Source organism: Salarias fasciatus, chromosome 7, assembly GCF_902148845.1.
Source record: "Salarias fasciatus chromosome 7, fSalaFa1.1, whole genome shotgun sequence".
Classification (NCBI taxonomy): Eukaryota; Metazoa; Chordata; class Actinopteri; order Blenniiformes; family Blenniidae; genus Salarias; species Salarias fasciatus.
The window spans coordinates 15,669,653-15,689,773 of NC_043751.1; the positions used below are offsets into that span (position 1 = coordinate 15,669,653).

At 42.8% G+C, this 20,121-nt stretch overlaps 2 protein-coding genes across 5 annotated transcripts in view; both read left to right on the plus strand.

Moving 5' to 3' along the window:
- The first annotated feature begins 1,094 nt into the window (after positions 1 to 1,094).
- On the plus strand, positions 1,095 to 12,290 carry LOC115392518 (guanine nucleotide-binding protein G(i) subunit alpha-1). Of its 2 annotated transcripts, none has more exons than XM_030097189.1 (9): positions 1,095 to 1,590; positions 5,503 to 5,545; positions 6,371 to 6,512; positions 7,285 to 7,442; positions 7,697 to 7,825; positions 8,498 to 8,627; positions 8,711 to 8,864; positions 11,241 to 11,433; positions 11,517 to 12,290. In XM_030097189.1, exons 1-8 carry the CDS (start codon positions 1,473 to 1,475, stop codon positions 11,429 to 11,431), a joined length of 1,065 nt encoding a protein of 354 aa, XP_029953049.1. In that variant the 5' UTR covers positions 1,095 to 1,472; the 3' UTR covers positions 11,432 to 11,433; positions 11,517 to 12,290. The 2 variants fall into 2 exon arrangements, with proteins under 2 accessions (XP_029953049.1, XP_029953048.1); XM_030097188.1 differs by having other exon boundaries at positions 1,096 to 1,590; positions 11,513 to 12,290.
- A 7,091-nt stretch (positions 12,291 to 19,381) lies between these two features.
- The window catches only part of magi2b (membrane associated guanylate kinase, WW and PDZ domain containing 2b), an 88,146-nt gene continuing 87,406 nt past the window's right edge, over positions 19,382 to 20,121 (plus strand). For 2 of the 3 annotated variants that reach the window (XM_030097150.1, XM_030097151.1), the window contains exon 1: positions 19,383 to 20,034. In XM_030097150.1, coding sequence (XP_029953010.1) covers positions 19,737 to 20,034 — 298 coding nt within the window. In that variant the 5' untranslated portion in view covers positions 19,383 to 19,736. Of the gene's footprint in view, positions 20,035 to 20,121 lie in introns of all 3 variants that reach the window. The other variant, XM_030097154.1, reaches the window with a different exon arrangement.

Sequence of the window (20,121 nt, forward strand, 5' to 3'; positions counted from 1 at the left end):
AGACAAATCAGTTGGAAACAGTTATCATTTACAAACTTAAAGGTGAATTTCCTCATATGATTTTGTATGTAAAACCTGTAACTTTAAGGTTTTATCACTTGCTTCATTTTTGATTATGTTTTTTTTTTTTAATTCATGGTGTTGTGTTTAGGCAGAGATCTCACCTCTTGCAGATAAAGTTGTGGGTTTGACTCCAGGCTATAAGTATGGAGTTTGCATGTTCTTCCTGTGCATCGCGGGGCTTTCTTTCCATGGTTCGTTGGTGTGATTTTACGTGATTGTCCCTGTGCACTTGGACTGTAAAACTAAAGTAAAAAAATAAATAATATAGAGGGATAAATATGGTGGCATAGCGGAGCAGTCATATGTACTGCCAATAGTTTGTGGCTGTGGCTTTCTGAGTAAGGCCCTTGACCCTAAGCAGCTTCAGTGCAGTACAGTGCATCACTACTGTTATGTTTGTATGGTGTTATAATACTCAACAGTTTTGTTCTCAAGACTGGTCTCAGGACCATATTTTCAATGCTCTTGTCTTGACTTGGTTTCAGCCTCTTAAAGTCTTGGTCTTCTCTTGGTCTTTGGATTCTTTGGCTTTGGTTTTGACTCGGTCTTGGCCCTTGAATATTGGTCTTGAAATACTCTGGTCTTGGTCCTTTAAAATTATGGTCTTGTCTTGGGACTCTCTGGGTTTAATCTTGATCCAGTCTCACCTTCTCGAAGTATCTATTTTGGGATGCTCTGAACTTGATATTGACTTGGTCTTGACCCCTGGAAGTCTTGGTCTTGTCAGGGCATGGTCTGGACATGGTTTTGAAGTCTTGTTCTGCTCTTGGATGCTGTGATCTTGATTCCAGCTCTGTCTCAGTTTAGATGGTCTTGACTACGAGACTGTGTGTAGTTAAGCTTAACCATAGACGGGACAAATTAAACACAAGATTACTGAGGGAATTAGTGAAGCGTGTTTTCTAAATAAGAAAATATATAGCTTAACAATTCATGGGGTAAAAGGATCAAAATAAACCTAATAAAGATCAGGCTGTCTCGACGCCTTGTTGCTGCTCCGCGCATGCGCAGTGCTGCACCGTGTGAGGAGCAGGAAGCGAACATTTCTCGGAGTCAGATGCTGCCTCCTGCTCGCCTCCTGCTCCTTCTCGACCACTGACTCCTCTCGGGTCTCCACCCGCGTGTCTCGGCTCCACTGATCCGATCCCGCCGAAGCCGCGCATCGTGCCGATCCGGCCTCGGAGGAGTGTTGGCTGCGAAGTCGCTTCGAGGTTCAGGGCGTGTTTGAAGTGTTGGAGAGACAGACTGCGCCCTCCTCCTCCTCTCTCCCCCCTCCTCCTCGCCTCCACCTCCGCCTCACTGGATGCTAGCTCTGTCGGTAGCCTTTGCATGTCGTTGCCCTGGTAGTTAAAGTTGTGGTGTAGTCTGCGTTTCTTTTATTTATTTGGAGGAGGTAAAAGAAGAAGAAGATGGGGTGTACTCTGAGCACGGACGACAAGGCGGCGCAGGAGCGGAGCAAGATGATCGACAGGAATCTGCGGGACGACGGAGAGAAGGCAGCCCGGGAGGTCAAGCTGCTGCTGCTGGGTGAGGGAGGCTCGGGGTGTCGCCTCTGTTAGCTCGGAAGGCTCCCGACACACACCATTTCCTTTTAACTTCAAGCGAGCCGCTGCTTGTGCGTGGAAATGCGGCGAAATGAAAGTTTGCTGCGCCGCTGTGGCTCCGCAGGCGGCGGAGTTTCGGACGTTACATTTGAATGGCTCGGCGTGTGTTTGTGCAGTTAGCTGAAAAGTTTGAGCTACCTCGGTGTCTACCTTTTTGTTCTTTTGAATTTCTTCACATCACTCTAGCATGAAGTCCGATTAGTCGGCTGGATAGTGTTGGTGTGAAGCACAAAGCTCCGTTTTTCCTTCCAGCGGCGAGTCACTAAGCTAATTTAAATCAGTAATTAGCTTGTGTGCTACTTTAGCGCCGCGGTGCTAGCCTGGATTAGCTTCAACAATGTCTCAGATCTTAAACTCCTAACAAATTCTCTCACCCAATTCATCATACCGCCAACGTGTACATGTCAGATCACATTTATTTGCTTTATTTTATGTGCAACCATCAACTGGTTGCATTTTATCGCATGAAATAAACTGAAAGTTATCGCATTTCGGGCCGAATAACTCTCAATCTGCCATATTGAGTAAACCTGGTTAATTTACACTCAAATCCCGTTAAATCATTGCTTTGTGTTGACATTAACGAGAATGTGTGTCCATTTTTGATCGTGTGGGTTTGAAAGTAACCGCTAAATATGCTGCTAAACGAGTCTGGGTGCCTTTTCAGCCCCTGGGTTGTGAAGCATGTCTTCATCCGATTTCTGGGAAGTTATGCACAATAATTTCTTTGGCACCGCTTTCTACGTAATCTGTTGTTCTACAAAATGACACAATATTGCGATACTGTTGCAAAATACGACCTCTACTACCGATCATATTACTGACTAATTGATCTGATAATCGGGTGATTATCCTCTCGATTAATCAGCTGATATTTTGGGCCTGTAAACTGTGTTTCCCAAAATCCTGAGCTGCTGTATTTAATATGTTGTCACCAAGACAAAGCACAGATATTTACTATGAAATGAGCAACATTTAACATCTCAGTAGCTAAAACCACCAAATTGTGGATATTGAGAAATTAATGAGTTTTAAATGTTTTTATTTAGCACTTCTGTTGATTGTGAGTCAAGTAATAACTGCAAATCTGCAACAAGAATCAACAGCTTTTTTGATCATTTTTACTATTTCACTTGTGTATTCCATTGCTAAATCGATTTTTAACCTTCTAAATCAGTATACTTTTTGACTTTGAACACATAAAGAGAATTTTTTTTAACATTGTTTTCTTTATTCATGCAATCATCTCAGGTTATTGGAATCCAAGCAAATGCTTAACCCCATTTTGATTTGTTTTTTTTTTCTTTAAAAAAAATTCAAATGGCCTTCGGTTTTTGGCCCAGCTGAAAGGATGTTCAGGGGCAAAGTATTAGCGCAGTCATTTGAATGTGGTGGTCACCAATGCAAAAATGTCTTATGATGGAGGCATAAATGAGCTCCAGATTTACATCCCGTTAGCAGCAGTGTATCAGTCACGTCGCTGGTGTTTCATTATTCCAAGGAAAGCTGCCCCACCTCTGCTATTACTGGTACCTCATGACTACTGTTGGCTGTCTAAGTATGGATGGACGGTTTAGAGGTTGCATAGCAACCTATGCAGCCTGGCAGACAGCAGTCCGCATCTGTGGATCCTGCACACTCACACACACACACACACACACATGCACGCACACATCAGAAATGGCTAGTGCGTGCTACCTGGATGTCTGCCTGAGCCTTGCAGTCCGCGAGCCGTTTTGAAAATGCCTTCTTGTGCTGCATATTTTAGTTAGTCTCTGCTCGGGCGGGTCTGCCTGTGTGTCTGTGACACCACATTTTTCCAGTTTGTGTGTCTGCATGTCATTTGAGATGAGACCTGATTTGAATTTTCATGGTCGTGTGTTTTTTTTCCCCCCGTCACGATTCCCACAAGCACCTGCATGAGATGTGCGAAATTGATTTGAGGATATATCATCCGGCGATGATCTTATCAGAAACCTACAGAGCGTACAAGAACTCTGAGTCTTCATTTTGTGATCTGTGATTCATGTTATATTGCTTGCGCTTCCGAAGCAAAGGGAGAGACACGTCGCTTTGCATTATCTGCTCTCTGCAGTTTGCCACTCTTGTCAGGCTTCCCACTGGGGTTGTTTGCAATATTGCAGTAATCAGCAAACGATGCGCTCCTGAGTGGGAGGTAAGCCTGAAATGTCGACTGTTTATGTGCTGCACTAACACAGATGACGTCGAGTGATTTTTGTTTTTGTGTAGCAGCGTTTTTGTCAAACGGTTGTGGAAGAAGCTGCACACAGGAGACGCGGCGACCGTGTTTACCGCAGAGATGTATCTGCCTTTTTATATGGCTTGTGAGGACTGTGCACTGTCCCTGGTCCAGAATAATGCAGTCCTGTCAAACATCTCAACTCATTAATAAACATGAGACAATTTGTATTTCTATGTCTTCCCATAATTGGCCTCTACAGTGCCCTGGATTTCAGCAGTTCAGTGAGGCATGAGTGTGTGTTTGCAAATTAAATTTCGGTAATATTAGCTCTGTGACGTGTGGCTGTTTATCATATGGGACGGTTCATCGTTGAACAGTTAGGCTCACCTGGGAGCTGAGACTTCCCGCAGAGGTAAGGTAATTAAAATGTTGTGTGCTCAGCTCAAAACACTCGTAGTTCTCAGAGGGAGCAGGAGGAGCGAGTCGGTGTACCCAGCACTTCTGCAAGCAAATCAAACGGATGCTGCACCACTGTTTTTCTGTGTCTTTGCCCGGGAAGGCCTCTAATGTGTTTTATTGTATTTCTGTCGCATGTAAATCAGACTGCCTCTGTGAGATGTGACAGCTCAGAGTCCAGCCAGCCCGAAGCAGAAAGGGTTTCCATCACCGGGAAGTTTAAGCTTTGTATAATCTCATTGACAGGAGGATCTAGTTGATTAATCCAATTGAACTGTGACCGTACTAAAGCGGGTCTTAGACACGTCCTCATTGCATTCAGCGACAGTGTGATTGTTTGTTCATCGCAGTTTGACGTGAACTGAATTCTCAGAAAAGTGTATTTGGCGGTTTGGTCTTTTGTTTGGGTGTCAGATTGAAGCTGCCATGATGAAGGGTTTTTTTTTTTTTTTTTTTTTTTTTTTTGCTGCTCGACGAATCAAAATGCACATTGTCCTGTTTCAATTTTAAAGGGAAAACATTTTCATTTCAGAACTTTAAAAATCGAGCATCGACATGATCACTGCAACCTCTATGAGGTCAATCCTTCGATCCAAGGGTCACAACGGCAATTCATGCTAGCTTTCACCATAGACCTGGTTAGTTTTTGAGCCAGATTCTTTTCCTGCCGCCCCTGGGACTTGAACCTGGATCACCCACACTCAAGATCAAGACTTGATCTGTTGTGTCTCATGGGGCATATGCTGAAACCTCTTTTGTCTTTTTTGGCACTTTGCTTGGACAACACATTTGAGCTCAATAGGTTCCATTTTTCCTTCATTCTCTGGAAAAATGTAGTAATGTGACAAGTAAAAAATGGTTCTTGAAGGAACATATAAATGAGTGGTAAATCTGTTTTCAAAACACAAAAAGAAACCAAAACCACAATTTGTTGACCTCCTAGCACTGCTCTGAAAATTAGGATTGGATGAAAAATTTCCCGTCCATAATTAATTCAGTGAACCATGAAACATCCACATATTTTGAATTTACTTCACTTAGTGTTTCACATTTCAAACCTTTACCAAATATCTTGAAATCTGAAGCGTGCTTGAAACACTTTCCTCAACTGTTACACTAATCACCATTATGTCACTGCATCAATTGTAGTTTAATTTCTCACCCTCTTTCTTTCAGGTGCTGGAGAATCTGGGAAAAGTACCATTGTTAAACAGATGAAGTAAGTCTGAACAGTTTGTAGCATCAAGTTTGACAGAAACGAGTCTGGTGATCAAGAGGAGGATATGCAGCGGCGTAGAGCATAAAGGACACTTTCCATGCTCCAGATTGTTCTGAATTAATGTAATGATAATTAACACATTTCTTGCTGAGATAAATTGTTCCCTTGTTCAGATATATCATCTTCATTCAGCAATTTGCTTGACTGTTGAATTTTTCTTTCACTATCTCTCTATCTTCAGTGAAAAGGCCTTTGAACAGACATCAGTTGTGACTACTTGTTGAACAGACTGAATTATTTAGCAGCTATTTATATGTAGGGCTTTGATTCATCTCTTGACTGAAGATGCACCCTTCAGATCAACAGTGATGTTTTTCCTTCAGAAAGTTTAAATGAGCTTCTGTCTGCTTGTAATGCCACCGTGTCAACATAACGCTTTATTTAGCAAGTGATCTAATATGGTAACATAGGCTTTGCTTTCACTTTCTCCCTGCAAATTTCTGAATTCTTCGATTCAGACTTTGCCAGACTTTGAGATGGTGACGCTTCTGGGGATTTCTAGAATTTGAGGAAAATTATGAAAACTCATAATACTGCTTTCTGCAAAATTCCACAAATGCTAAATGTTTTGGTTAAGAGTTTACTCAATCCAGTCTGTGGAAATGACTGCTTTCAACATGTAGTGTGACACAATGCTTGATCAGATGCACTGAAAACATGAATGCTGCGCCTTCATTTTTATGTGATATATTTATTGATTTCTTCAAACGGTAAGGGAATAAAAAATCAGTGTCCAGCTGCTGATGTTCTCCGTTTGTGTGCCAGGATCATCCATGAAGCAGGATACTCAGAGGAGGAGTGTAAGCAGTACAAGGCCGTCGTCTACAGCAACACCATCCAGTCCATCATTGCCATCATCAGAGCCATGGGCCGCCTCAAGATTGACTTTGACGATCCAGCCAGAGCTGTAAGTTTAAACGTATAAGCTTGTTTCTGTAAAGAAAACACATTTATGTTGTAAGAATATCACCTATTTGCAGATCTCCATCTTATTCTTCCTTCTTCTGCAGCAGGTCTCTTGAAAATGGTCGGGTTTAATTTCATATTTGCTACTTGCAATGTTTTCTGCAATATCTCTGTGATCGAGAGTCTCTTTATCAAAAGGCAAGGATTTCCTCTCTGGTTACAGCCTCTGTGTGTCTTGCTTTCCTCTTAAGTGCAATTGTAGTTTATCCGGACCACACTCTGCTGTGCAGTCTTGAGTGTTTAAGGTTAAACAGACTGCTGTTTGATTTAGCAAATCTGTTTTTTCCAGGCAAAACAAAAGACTTAGTCATTGCCTCAGCGTGACCAGCCTGGCTGTGCTGTCGTGACCAATTCGAACCCAAGGCTCTTCTTCCCTGATTTTATGCTCTTACTGATATTAGGCCTTTGCCACTGACCTTCAGATCCTGTTTAACTTTAAAAAGGACAGGAACTAACACACACACACGATTTAATTTCAGCTTGATTCATGCCCAAACAAGGATGTTGTTGAAATGTTTTACTTTTGCATTTAGTTCATCATGGTAACACTGATAAAGTTATACTGCCATTAAATGCAATTTTAAAATGTGGAATAAAAGTTGATAAAAGTATGTTTCAGGTTACATAAACATCCTTTGTTTGTGCTCACCACCCTAGAACTTTGAAAAAAACAAAACTTCTGTGTGATTGAGTAACTGTGTTCGTGCCATCAGGACGACGCGCGGCAGCTGTTCGTCCTGGCCGGTTCGGCAGAAGAGGGATTCATGACGGGAGAGCTTGCCGGGGTCATTCAGCGGCTGTGGAAAGACGGAGGAGTTCAGGCCTGCTTCAGCCGCTCTCGAGAGTACCAGCTCAACGACTCGGCTGCATAGTGAGTGGGACACAAACCGGGAGGAGCTTGACAGTGTATTTTAAATAAGATTTTTTTTTTTTTATCCTTAAATGAACGGATGACACGAGCAGTAACGTTGAGCAGAAATGGTTTCTAAACTGTGCTGAGGAGGGACCGTTTAGAAGGTTAAGGCCTGAGAAAAGATTTCTGGCTGCAGTGAAGACAATCCGGTAAAGCAGCTGAGAGACAAAGGAGGTAATTTAAATGGTCGTGTCTTTTTTCTCTTCCCACAGTTACCTGAACGACCTGGACAGGATATCCCACGCTGCTTATGTCCCCACTCAGCAGGATGTGCTGAGGACCAGAGTGAAAACCACCGGTATTGTTGAGACACACTTCACTTTCAAAGACCTGCACTTCAAGTAAGTAGGAGAGACGTAACCTCGATTACGTGACTTTTTTTTGTTGTGGTTCCATTACAGAACATCTCTGATGTATTTGTGTGTTTTTCATGTGTGTTTTGGTTGGAAATATCAAGAAAAACAAAAGTTAGATTGATCACTTCGTGTCTGTTGCGTAAGCCACAGAATTACAGATATTTATCTTACAATCACATAGACACTGTCGCTCATTACTGACGAGACGATCCAATAACACATTCAATTGCAAATTTCCAGAGAACAGTAGAGTTGTTGGAGGCTTGAGAATATTTGCTGTTTTGCATTTCCTAGAAAATGTGATCTGTGATCCACCGTGTCGTGCTAATACTTTGTCTTCAAGGCTTTTCCGAACACAAGGCAGCCATTCATCCCATGTTCATTTTGTAGTAGCTGTTCTCTGGAAACATGGCAAGCCGTGATCAATCAGTTACCCATGTGTTGAATCTTTCTGCCAAGTCGCAGCACTAATTTATTGCCTTATTAATAGTTGTCCGTTTTGCTGCGTATGCCATAATTTACAGATTTAGAATGTAATATAAATCAGTAATAATCATCATGGCTGCATCGTGTTTTATTGCTCCTATAAATTCAAAAAAAAAAAAAGGCCTCAGAAACACGTTGCAGTTGTGTAACCGTACGTCTGTGTGATCTCAGGATGTTTGATGTCGGCGGACAGAGGTCAGAGAGGAAGAAGTGGATCCATTGTTTCGAGGGAGTCACCGCCATCATCTTCTGCGTGGCCCTGAGCGACTACGACCTGGTGCTGGCCGAGGACGAAGAGATGGTAAGACCCGCCCGCCTCAGACGCGCTCCACCCGTGGCTGCCTCGCCGCCTGTTCAGCACGGCGTGTTCCTCCTCTCACGCAGAATCGAATGCATGAGAGCATGAAGCTTTTCGACTCCATCTGCAACAACAAGTGGTTCACAGACACCTCCATCATCCTCTTCCTCAACAAGAAGGATCTGTTTGAGGAGAAGATCAAGAAGAGCCCCCTCACCATCTGCTACCCAGAATACGCAGGTGAGACCCGGAGCAGGTGCTCCGCTCATGCAAATAACGTCGTTTGTTTGTTGCTCTTGTGGATAAACCAAGTTCTGACCAAGCATGGGCTGGATTTCAGCCGGCATTGGAGACTGATCTACAGGATTAGTATTGGTTTTCCTTTATTTCAAAATTGTTTGGACACATAAAGTTGAAGTGGTAAACTTATATCTTATTTTGGTAAATAACGATTGTCAAAAACTCATTGAATTCCATTTTTAAGACTTTATATCCAATCACCTGTTTAAGTCAGAAATTTACGAGCAGTAATCCTGCTAAAAGTCACTGTTATCTTTTCAAAAACAGTAATTTCATTGATAGTTGGATTGATTGATTCATATTTGAACGTTTTCTGAGTCTGTTGCTGCAGTGCTTCTCAAACTTTTTTTAGTGTCCAGCCTGAGAAAATGCTGAGCCACTATTATAACCCTCCTTAACATGCAGCCTCTGAATCTGATCTGGTTCTAAACAGTTCAGCAGAGACATGCGTACTTCGTAATATGAGTATTATTTTTATTTCATGTTTGGCACTTGTGTAACGGCACAGCCTGAGAATCAGCACTGGTTCTGTCAGACAGCTGTGTGAGTAATGGGTTTGCACACCTAAACAGTACTTCTTCCCAGGTAGTGAAGTGGATGTGTTTTTGGTTTGAAAAGCAACATTTGGAACACAGTGTTCTTGATTCGCGATATTGCGGTAACATGAACAGATTTTATTTTATTTTTTTCTGAAGTAGTTCTACGGCCAGGTAACTTTAAAATTTCCCGTGAGGTGATGTTCCACCATCGCTTCTGCCCGACTCCTTTTCCTCTCTGAAGTAAGCATGTTTTGCTTCCTTTGGACTCGAACCCAACATGGCCGAACTGCAGGGGATCAAAGTGCACTCTGGGAGTGACACTTCTCTGGATAGCGTCTGCGAACAGATACAACACCACCACCTAGCTGCCAGACGAAGCTTTGGTTTTCTCCTGATGAAGGGAGGTGGTTTCCCCGCAGCTGCAGTGGATCGCAGTGTGCTGTGAGACACTGAACCTCAGCCGCACAGTGAATTTTCTCCTGCTTTACATGCTGGGTCACATGCAGCCGTTCCCACCGCGCTGTACACGCTCCAGCACCAATGACGACAGCTGCAGTACAAAGTGCCTACACACCACTGGAGCAGCTTGGGCTTCCGTATCTTGCCAAGGGCCTCCGATGCTAACACGCAGGACCACGAACTGTAAATCACGGCATCTTTTTCCCCAAATGCAAGTGAACAAAGTTTAAAGAAGTGTCCCTGGAGTCCAATGAAAACAAATTTAGATTTTTAAAAGAAGCTAATTCAAAGGGTTTTGCTGGGGTTGGTGTTTTTGAACGCTCAGCCGCTCCCCATCTTGTGGCCACACAGAGGTGCGGTGATCTCTGCAAACAAAAAGATGATTTTATCCTCCCCGTGAAGTTCTGCCCTTAAACTGTGTGGGCTGCTTCAAGTTTAAACAATGAGTCCTTGTCAAGTCCAACAATAATTACCAATACTAATATTTCACAGATGTGTTACGGCCTCAACCGATGACGCAGATCACTGTACGAGGGATGGAAAACCATGACCTCCATGTCGAGGGTTTTCAGTTTTACATTGTGCAGTGGAAGCTGAAGTAACTCAGGGAAAACCACATCAAGTTATTGCAAGCTGCAGTCGGCTTATCTAATTTTTGAACAGATACTCTTCACTCAAGGTCAAGACTTAACCTGATGCATCACCAGAGACCCTGCAGTTTATTTCTACTATCCTTCAGTAAAAGCCTGCACCGCCGAATGAGCTGTGTTTTTGTTATTGGCAATTTACCAACACTCATTCTGTAGCCAATTAAATTTACCACCATATCAAGTTAAAAGTCTTGCAATGATAAATTGCAGCAAGAGCAGACATAAAGAAGTTGAGCACCAGCCTGAGGTGTGTGTGTGTCTGTCTGTGTGTGTGGAGCTGCTTCCTCAGCTCGGCATCGCTGGCCCACTTCTGCTGTTTAATATGTACGGCACCATTTCACAACAGTCATCTCGGGCCACTGTGTGTTCTGAGGTCACAATCTGGCAATAAGGGAGAGTGCTTATAAATGAATTCAGGACAGCTTCAGCAGAGTGAGGAGTTCCACCACTAGAGGTCAGCAGAGAACAGTTTGTACACTCCAAAGGAGTTTTTTTTTTTTTTTTTAAATAGGTTCACTTTCCTCAAGAACACGAAGGTGTAAATGATTAAAAACTTACTGCTGAGCAAGAGACACGTCTCAAAGTGTGTTATGTAGTGAAGGTTGTCACATGTTGAAACATGCTTTGATTTTGATCATCATCAAATCCTGCCGTGTGTGTGTTTTCAGGCTCAAACACCTACGAGGAGGCAGCGGCTTACATTCAGTGCCAGTTTGAGGACCTGAACAAGAGGAAGGACACCAAGGAGATCTACACCCATTTCACCTGTGCCACCGACACCAAGAACGTGCAGTTTGTGTTCGACGCCGTCACCGACGTCATCATCAAGAACAACCTGAAGGACTGTGGCCTCTTCTAAAGGTAAAGTCCTGCAACAAGCGCCGCAGTCTGTTGCTCCGACACACGGTTCGCCTTCAATTTATTTTCTCTTTTTGCTCAGGCAGCCCGGTGGCCAGCTTTCCGAGTGACTTCATTCAAGCAGAGTGTGGACGGAGGAAAACTGTGTGGACCCTGCTGGGAGTGTCACTTTTAACCTCTTATTAACTTATGTTCATCTCTAAACGTTTTAAAAGAAGGTGTGTAGAGAAAACATTTTGTGTAAAATATTTGTACAACTGTCTATGGCCAGGGACTTTTTCCACAGTTTTTAAAAATGTGCTTATTTTACCTTATCATTATTGTTAATTTTTATATCAAAGGGGGGACCTTTGTTGTTTTTTTTTTTTTTCTTTCATCCATGTTTGTAGTTGCTCGTGCCTTGCATGCCTTAGTTGCAGTGTTTTCATTTTTCGTTGAGTTAGATCCATGTAGACGCCACCAATCGATGCCTGTTATTTTTCCCTGAGTCCATCTTATCTATTTTTTTTTTTTTGTGTGTGTGTTCTAAATAGTTCATTGTGGTATCATTTTTGCCTCCTTGTACAAACTGAGTACACAGTGTACAGACCAAGACACTCTGTTGACCAATTCACTCTGACGCTGACATACTGTGAGAGCCGTGCGGGAAAACCTTTTCCCCATGTGTGGTTTGCGTGAGCGTGATGTGAGCAAGAGCTTTTGATTGAGTCCGATTGCGTGTGTGTGTGTGCGCGTGCGTGCTTGAGCGAACGAGTGACGTGTGGATGTGCGCACAATATAAAACAAAGGGACTTTAATCCTCTACTTGTCATCCTCTTTCAAAGTTTTATTTTTCTAAGCGACCAAAAAAAAAAAAAAAAGTTTCTCTCTCAAACGGAGGTGTGCACGTTGTCGGTGCGCTGCCGTGAACATTCCCAACTGAATCCTGAATCCTGCAGGAAAAGAGAAGCTTTGAACAGAGGATGCCAATGGTGGCCTTGTAGCAGACAGTAGGACCGCGATGTAGATCTGTGCGCAGAGCCTCACAGACGGACAGCAGGCAGCTGGCTGGATACAAGTGCACTGTTACTGATTAGGATCTGTGATGGTTTCAAGTTACATATCCCCCCTTCTGCACCCCAGCCCTCTGTTTCCATTGGATGGGGACGTTAGTGGACTAATCTCTATGATTTTTTTGCTAATAAAAGAGCTGCTCTGGTGTAACCATGGCAGCTTATGCAACAAGCCTCTTGTCTTTTGTTGTTTTTGGTTTTTTTTCTAAAAGGAAAATGATGCATGAAGCTTGTGTAAGTCACAGGATGCCAAACATTTGCCCAACCTATCCAAAGTCATCAATTGAGGCTAAAATAAATCTTTTACAGATCTTCAGGGTGTTTTTTTTTTCCCAGGAATTATGAAATATATTTTATTTTTGTTTTTATTGACCCCTCCAGGAGGAATGATTTCTCAGTATTGCAACCATTCTGTTTTGAGGAGCCATAGTATGGAAATAAATTAAGTCATTTTTCAAATATAAATGTAATAAATATATATTCTTTCACTTTTGAAAGCTACTAAAGATTTTTTCTAAGTTGAAATACTAACATTTATTTTTACACTTTCCATCTATTTGAATGAGGGTATGAAGGTTGAAGCATGAGAGGAAAACATTTTCATCTCAAGAAATTTGAAAAGAAAAATAGGTTAATTATCTCATAATTGAAATTGTAGGATTTCAAATTATATTTCAGATGTCACCCACCTCAAAAAATACCACTTACATATACGAGTATTGGCTATGGAACTTTAGGTTTGTATCAATGATTTGTTTAACCACTAACAGACTTGAGCTGACACAAACTACTTGATAGCTTTATCTTTAAGAATTATTTAGGATGGCTTGGGGAAAAAAAATATTTTTATATTTATTGTATTTTTTTTTTATTTCTCTGGTTTACATTTCTGTATCAGACATGAGGTTGTAGGTTTCTGTTCAGTTCGAGTTCTAAGAAATATGTTGTTACAATTTATTGGAATAAAAAAAACTGAATATTTATCTTGAGCAACACAACAGAGCTTTTTAACTTAAATAATCTTAAGACATTAACTTGGAACAGATTAAATGTATTACAACAGTGTGATTTTCATGAAGCGCTCCAGGCTCTACACAACTGGGACATCTATAATATAAAACAAGTTTCTTTACCCACATCCGCAGTAGCATTAAAAAAAGGGAAGAGAAGTGAATCTGGTCCTTTATTAAACCTGGAGGCTCATGTATGACAAGACTTTAAAACACAGATGTTATTGTAGCCAAAGCTCTGGATGCGAAGAGTTAAGCTTTCTCTCCAGAACCATGTGAGTCGTTACGTCATGACGGATAATTTCCTCCATACATGGTTTTTGACACGTGACGGCTCACAAGCTCCTCTAAGACGGCCTCTCTTCTCACTGGAGCAGGTTGAACAAAAGCCTCACAGTTTGAAAAATTTCAAACACATCTTTGATGTTTGGCCAAGCTCTCAGAAAATGATGTGTGCTCCTCAGTATCAGCACCACAGCCTATTACTACTGAAAATAACTAGACTGGTTGTTGTTGGGGGCACTATATTACCTCCATTTGCATGTATGTGTGTGTGTGTGTTATCTGTCTCTGTAGTGATGACCTGTCCCTGGTGAACCCCTGAACTGGGATCGGCTCTGCCACCCCATGATCCTTAACCAGATCACTTTAATCAGTCTAAAAGCAGAAATTATTTCTGTAGACTTGCATCAGAACAACCGAAGGCAACATCACCTTAAAGACTGTTCTACCAAGCAGTCAGTAAACTAATAAATCCATATCTTTGTTTTCACAATTCTGAAAACTCCAAGGTTTTAAGAGCTCTGTTTATCAGTAAGTGTCTCCCTCTTGTGGACACAATTAGTCACTACATGTAATGACCATCACTGATGGCTGCTTGATGGTAATAGAGGAGACAACTGAGGGAAATCTAATCACCAGTTTAATATAATTAACATAGATTGTTTCTGACAAAGACGTATTGGCCTTTCATATAAAATCTCTATTGGAAAGGCCCCAGGATTAGGGCTAATTAATCTTGAACTGGAATGAGAAAGTGATTTTCTTCCAAGCTGTGGTGATTTGAAGCGAGGGCCGAGGCCCAGAATCTCTTCCAGTATTCATGAGCCGATCAAAGGAATTAGAGATAGTGACAGGATTATCAGCACAACCGTCGGATCCCTGCCTCTTTTCAAAGAAAAATATATTTCTGCGTGTTTAACAGACATCAAATTTATGGCGACTAACGTGCCACAAATGGGTCACAGCTGACTCCTGTCCTGCAGACTGAGCTAAGCCAGCACCACTCGTGCACAATCATTAGGCATTAGCCGAGAGGACACTATTTTGGGGAGACATTGTGTGGTTTAAAAGCTAATTGCAGAGTCATTTAGCTAATCCCTAAAGCCCTCCCAGTGAGATCAAATAGTGTGGAAATGAAGCTCCTCCAGAATGAAGGTATCTTATTGAGGGAAGAATGAAGGAAAGGACGAAGAAGCTCTTCACGCCGAACACTGAAGCTGGACTCAGAGTCAAAGCAAAAGGAGTTCAAACCCATCAATCAAGAAAGTCTGTGATAAAGATCAGTGTTGAGCCACTGCCTGACTAAAGTGATAATACTGATAATGACAGAACACACTTAAAGCATTGTGACACAGAAAATAGTACAATTTCTAAGTGTATTGTCATAGTAAAAATGTGTTTGATTTAAATATCAGTGTGCCTGTTGGCTATCCTGTTAGACCTGTCGTGTTGGCTGTGACTGGATCCAACAACCCTCAAACTAAATGTGGCTAAAATGGGTTTAGGAGGTAAATGGATCAATGGAAGTGAGTGCAGTCAGGTATTACTGCACTGAGCAAAATGGTTTTGAAGCTCAAAATCATTTTTCATAATAAGATGCTGAGTAAATATTAATGTAACTGCTGTAGCTATTTTCTGGTTCAACCATTAAGCAAAAATGTCTCTGTGACAAAAAAAGCAGACCACTGTAAAATGTAGCTGCCATAATTGATTATTTTAATGATGTGCTTCTAAATTGTGATTTATCCTCTGAGCCTGCTTCTACAAAGGTTTCTTCCTTTTAAAAGGGAGTTTTTCCTTTCCACAGTCGCTTATGCTTGTTCATGTGGATCTGCTGGGTTTTCTCTGTTAAAAGTGTCTAGAAATTACTATGTTGTAATAGGCAATTTTGAAATAAAACTGAATTAATTTGAATTGAATTGAGCACTATAGACAATGAGCAGATAAATAAAGTGACTGCATTTCCCTTTTGGAGCAGTTTGAGACACAACAATAGCTAAAAAACAAGAATTAACAGAGATTTATTCACTGAAAATTGGACACAGACATAGAGCACTCTTTAATCTGAGCTGCTACTGTACCAGCGACGAGATGAAACAAACATTCTTCATAAAGCTGAACTTCAATACTGCTGCTGCCGCTGTGGAGCAGGACAGATCTGTAACATCGGCTGAGATCTGCTGACTTTTTTTTTTTTAATGTCCTCTTCAGAGCAGGAGCATCTGGTTTGGTCTGTAGACAGTGTGGACTTTGTCCAGGTGTACTTTACCACCACAAGCTTCATAATTAAATCTCATCGGGAGCTTGGAGGAAAAGCCATCATGATTTACTCGCTAATTCCCTGAAGCCATTCAGTCTAATTAACTTATTCGTCTGTGTGTGTGCATGTGTGTGTGTGTGCGTGTGTGTGTGGAGAATGATTTTAACTGGCGCTCCAGTCCTGCACCGCCCCAAGTATCTCCTCACAGATGCCGCTGTATCGTCTGAAACTCCTTTCTAAGCGTGTTACTGTCTCAGCAGACATGAGAACGTGGCTGGTTCTTATTTCTCCACATCTGTGGATAAAATATCGTCGATAAAAGCGAGAGAGGCCGGTCCGACCCGTGTACGAGCGTCCGTGTGAAGGTGACCCCCTCCCCCCCCGTCTCTGCCGAGCAATCGGAACAACTCGGTGTGTGTTTCTTCTCCAGCAGAGGACACACAGAGCAGACAGTCAATGAGGGAGGCTGTGAACTAAATCCATATAAGCTCTATTGAAATTCCCCCTCTGAGCGCACAGACTGCCTCGTGTTATTGTATTTTTGCCTTCTGTTGTTGGCAGCCTACTTTAGGATGCTCATTACTTTCTGTCTATAATGATGATATAAAGTAATATCCCTATCTCCCTTTTTCATCCCCCATACGGTGTGCACAAACATTTACGCGCAGTTTGAGGAGGCCTCTGTGGCCGCGGAGCCGCAGTTAATGTCGTGTTCCTCTGATTTTTAATACCAAACAAAAAGCGAACGACTGGATGGCGTTGTTTTTCATCCAAGTCATCATCGAAAATGACGCACGAGCCAAAGCAGCTAATTGCAAAACTCCTTCTTCTCCTCCTCCACCTCGCCCTGATGCTGAAGACACGGCGAGCTGCTGCTGTACTTCAGCATCCTGTCAAGAGAAACCCTTAAAGTGGCAATGAGTTGCTTAATGTGACTCCAAATTTAGGCACTCCGGCTCAAAGCTGCGACAGCTGATGGCTTTTCTTTTAGTTCTTCTATCGCTTGTGTTCACAAAGGAACGTCCAAAATAGTGAAACGCTCGGATCCAGATATAGATAGATGAGATCAGGATGAAAATTCAGTGTATGACTTATCCTTTCCACACAGAAGTTAAAAAAAAAACTCTACTTATGCAACAAACAAAGTTTGTACAAGTACAGTGTGCCAGATTTGTGCTCGCTCTGAAGGCGTTATGTGCTGATGCCATTATTTCGTGAAGCAGTGTTTATCAGTGACTTTGATTTCTGGAGAAAACTTGCAGGTTTGGTCATTTTCCAGGTCTGAGGTGGTGCATGGTGCAGCCCAGGCTGCAGGACACTTCACAGTGCAGTTCTGACATCCACCAGCAGAGCAGCTAATAGAGTAAAGCAGGGACTCATTTCCCCACAGGCTTCATAATCTCCTAATCCAGCCAATTTCTCGGGATTATAACAGCGCTCTTTCTGCGCTGTGGTGGTGGTGAGTCTGTAAAATTAATCTAGTCAACATCATCATCTGTTCAGAATTAGTGTCAAAAGTATCTGCTGCAGCCCGAAACGTACAGAATGACCTAAATGCCAAGACAGTGAAGCAAGTAAAGTGACAGTCAAAGTGCATCCACTGCTCTTCATGGATTATTTACTGGTTGCAGATACTCAGAGGGCTGTGTACAGTAATGTTGTTTTCTAGGGAGGATACTCACATTGCAAAATCCTCCCGCATGCCCTTAAAACATTCACACACGCGCAGGCTGAGAGTGGCAGTAAGAGGGACTGTCATCCTCGGTATTTGCAGGAGCAGCTCTTGACTTATGCATTAAATATTGAAGGAAACTTTACTTCGCCCACTTTGGAAAGCCATGTGGCCATGAAAAAGTAATGGCAACAAAAGGATTTGTCATTTTCTGTTGGACTTGGATTTATGTCATCATAACAATTATGTAACTCCGACCAACAGAAAGAGGGTAATTTTTAAAAACTAGAGGTGAAAATGATCCATGTGGTGTTTTCCTTACTGCTACATAGTAAACTGAATGGATTTCGGTGGACAACAGCAAACCAGTGGAAGAGTTAAGATTTACTTTGGCCTGTTTAACTTTGTGAGATGATTGGAGTCACAGAAAGATTACCAGAAGGTCCAGGATTTATCATACCTCTTGCCTGAATCAAACAATATCCTGCATCTAGAATTTGTCCATCCTTGTATGGTGCAGTTATGTTGCAATGCAATTATGTTATGTTGCAATGTTCTTGTTGTACTATAAAAAGGATACTGAACTAAAATGAGACTACACGATGGTGTTTTTGGGTCTTTCTGTGCAGAGTTCATATGTTCTTCCTGTGTCCTCCCACAGATAGAGGTTAAATACTTTTATTGACAATCTTCAGCTCCTGTTTCTAGCCAGTGTTTCAGTTAACCTTCACATCATTAGCTATAGTTGCATTTTCTGAGTTTGTCTGGTATTATTTTCCTACTCTCCTGCTCATCACCTGTGCCTCCAGAGGACAGACAGACCACAACACGTACAGAAGACATACTCAGAGCGAATCTGCTTGCAGATTATTTTATGAACGCGAGCCAACTCCAGCTTCAGAATTAGTGTGGTTGTGTAGGTTGTGTTTACCATATTACTTCTCTGATCTCAACTCAGACACCTGACCTCCAACCTCTGAGTGTTTCTCACTTCAGCGCACCAGTTTTCTTAAAAATAACCTTACTCATTCCACTTAAACACATCTTAATTCCCATGCGTGGATAAAGAATGTTTATGTATATGTTGTAATGTGGGAGTGTGTTGTGAAGGTATTAAGCACGCATTTATATTGAATTCTATCACGAAACTGGAGTAAAAAAAAAAAAAAAAAATCCAATAAAGACTTTTGAATATCCCTGTCCCATAGAGGGCTCTTTAAAATAATCATGTTAGCGTTGCCTTGAGGCTCTTGAATTATTTCACCTCATAATGCACCTAAGCGCCCATGCAGTGTTAAACAAACATATTACTTATTTTACAATACTTACCAGAAGCATGGTGAAGCAGCAGCAGCCTTCGGGGCCTCCGGGGGTCCTGGGCCCCTGGGCAGGGCGGTGTACAAAATGTTTATAGCACAACTTTAACCTCGTGTTGCTGGTTATCTAATATTAAACAATATATGTTTTCAAATTGGTTGAATGCATCTTCAGAGTTAACGCATGTAAAGTGGAGTAAACATGTGTTTCCCTGCATTGCGTGCTCGCAGGGTGTGTGTGCGTGTGTGTGTGTGTGTGCGCGTGTGTGTCGGGGGGAAGTTTCCCTGCCATGCAGAGTGGAGTGTGTGTGATCGCAGCGCCCAGCCTGAGGAAGCGCCCCCGGCAGTGGAGTAGCAGCGAAGCGCCTCCCGTCTTTTATTTCCCCTCCTCTCGCATCTCCTCACGCCGAACCAGAACCATTCATCTCTCCCCTCCTTCAGGCTTCACATCCGGGTCATCCGCCAGGATCTGTCTCCTGCGTCTGTGTGTCTGACACACACGGAGAAATTATTCCGTCCGCCGCCGCCGTGCCACACCGCAGCCCCTCTGCCCGACTGCGCGGCTCGCCGAGCGGACACTGCGCCTCGCGTGCACCGGTGACGATGGAGCCCCGAGCGGCGTGAAGCTGCAGCCGGTCGCACAAAGAGGCAGGGATGAGACGGTAGGAGGCTTTTTGCATGGGCTAGCCCGCGGTGATTAACTCGCTCCTAACGATGTCGAAGAGCCTCAAGAAGAAAAACCACTGGACCAACAAAGTCCACGAAGCGGTGATCACCCGGGGGAAGGACGGCGAGCTGGGGTTCGAGCTGAAGGGGGGCGCGGAGAACGGCCAGTTCCCCTACTTCGGCGAGGTGAAGCAGGGGAAGGGGCTGATCCAGAGCGGCAAACTGGCCCAGGATGAGCTGCTGCTGGAGGTCAACGACATGCCGGTGGCCGGGCTCACCACCCGGGACGTGCTGGCCGTCATCAAGCACTGCAAAGACCCGGTCCGCTTCAAATGTGTCAAACAAGGTGAGGGGGGGGGAAATAACACGGAGGTGTGTGTGTGTGTGTGTGTGTGTGTGTGTGTGTGTGTGTGTGTGTGTGTGTGTGTGTGTG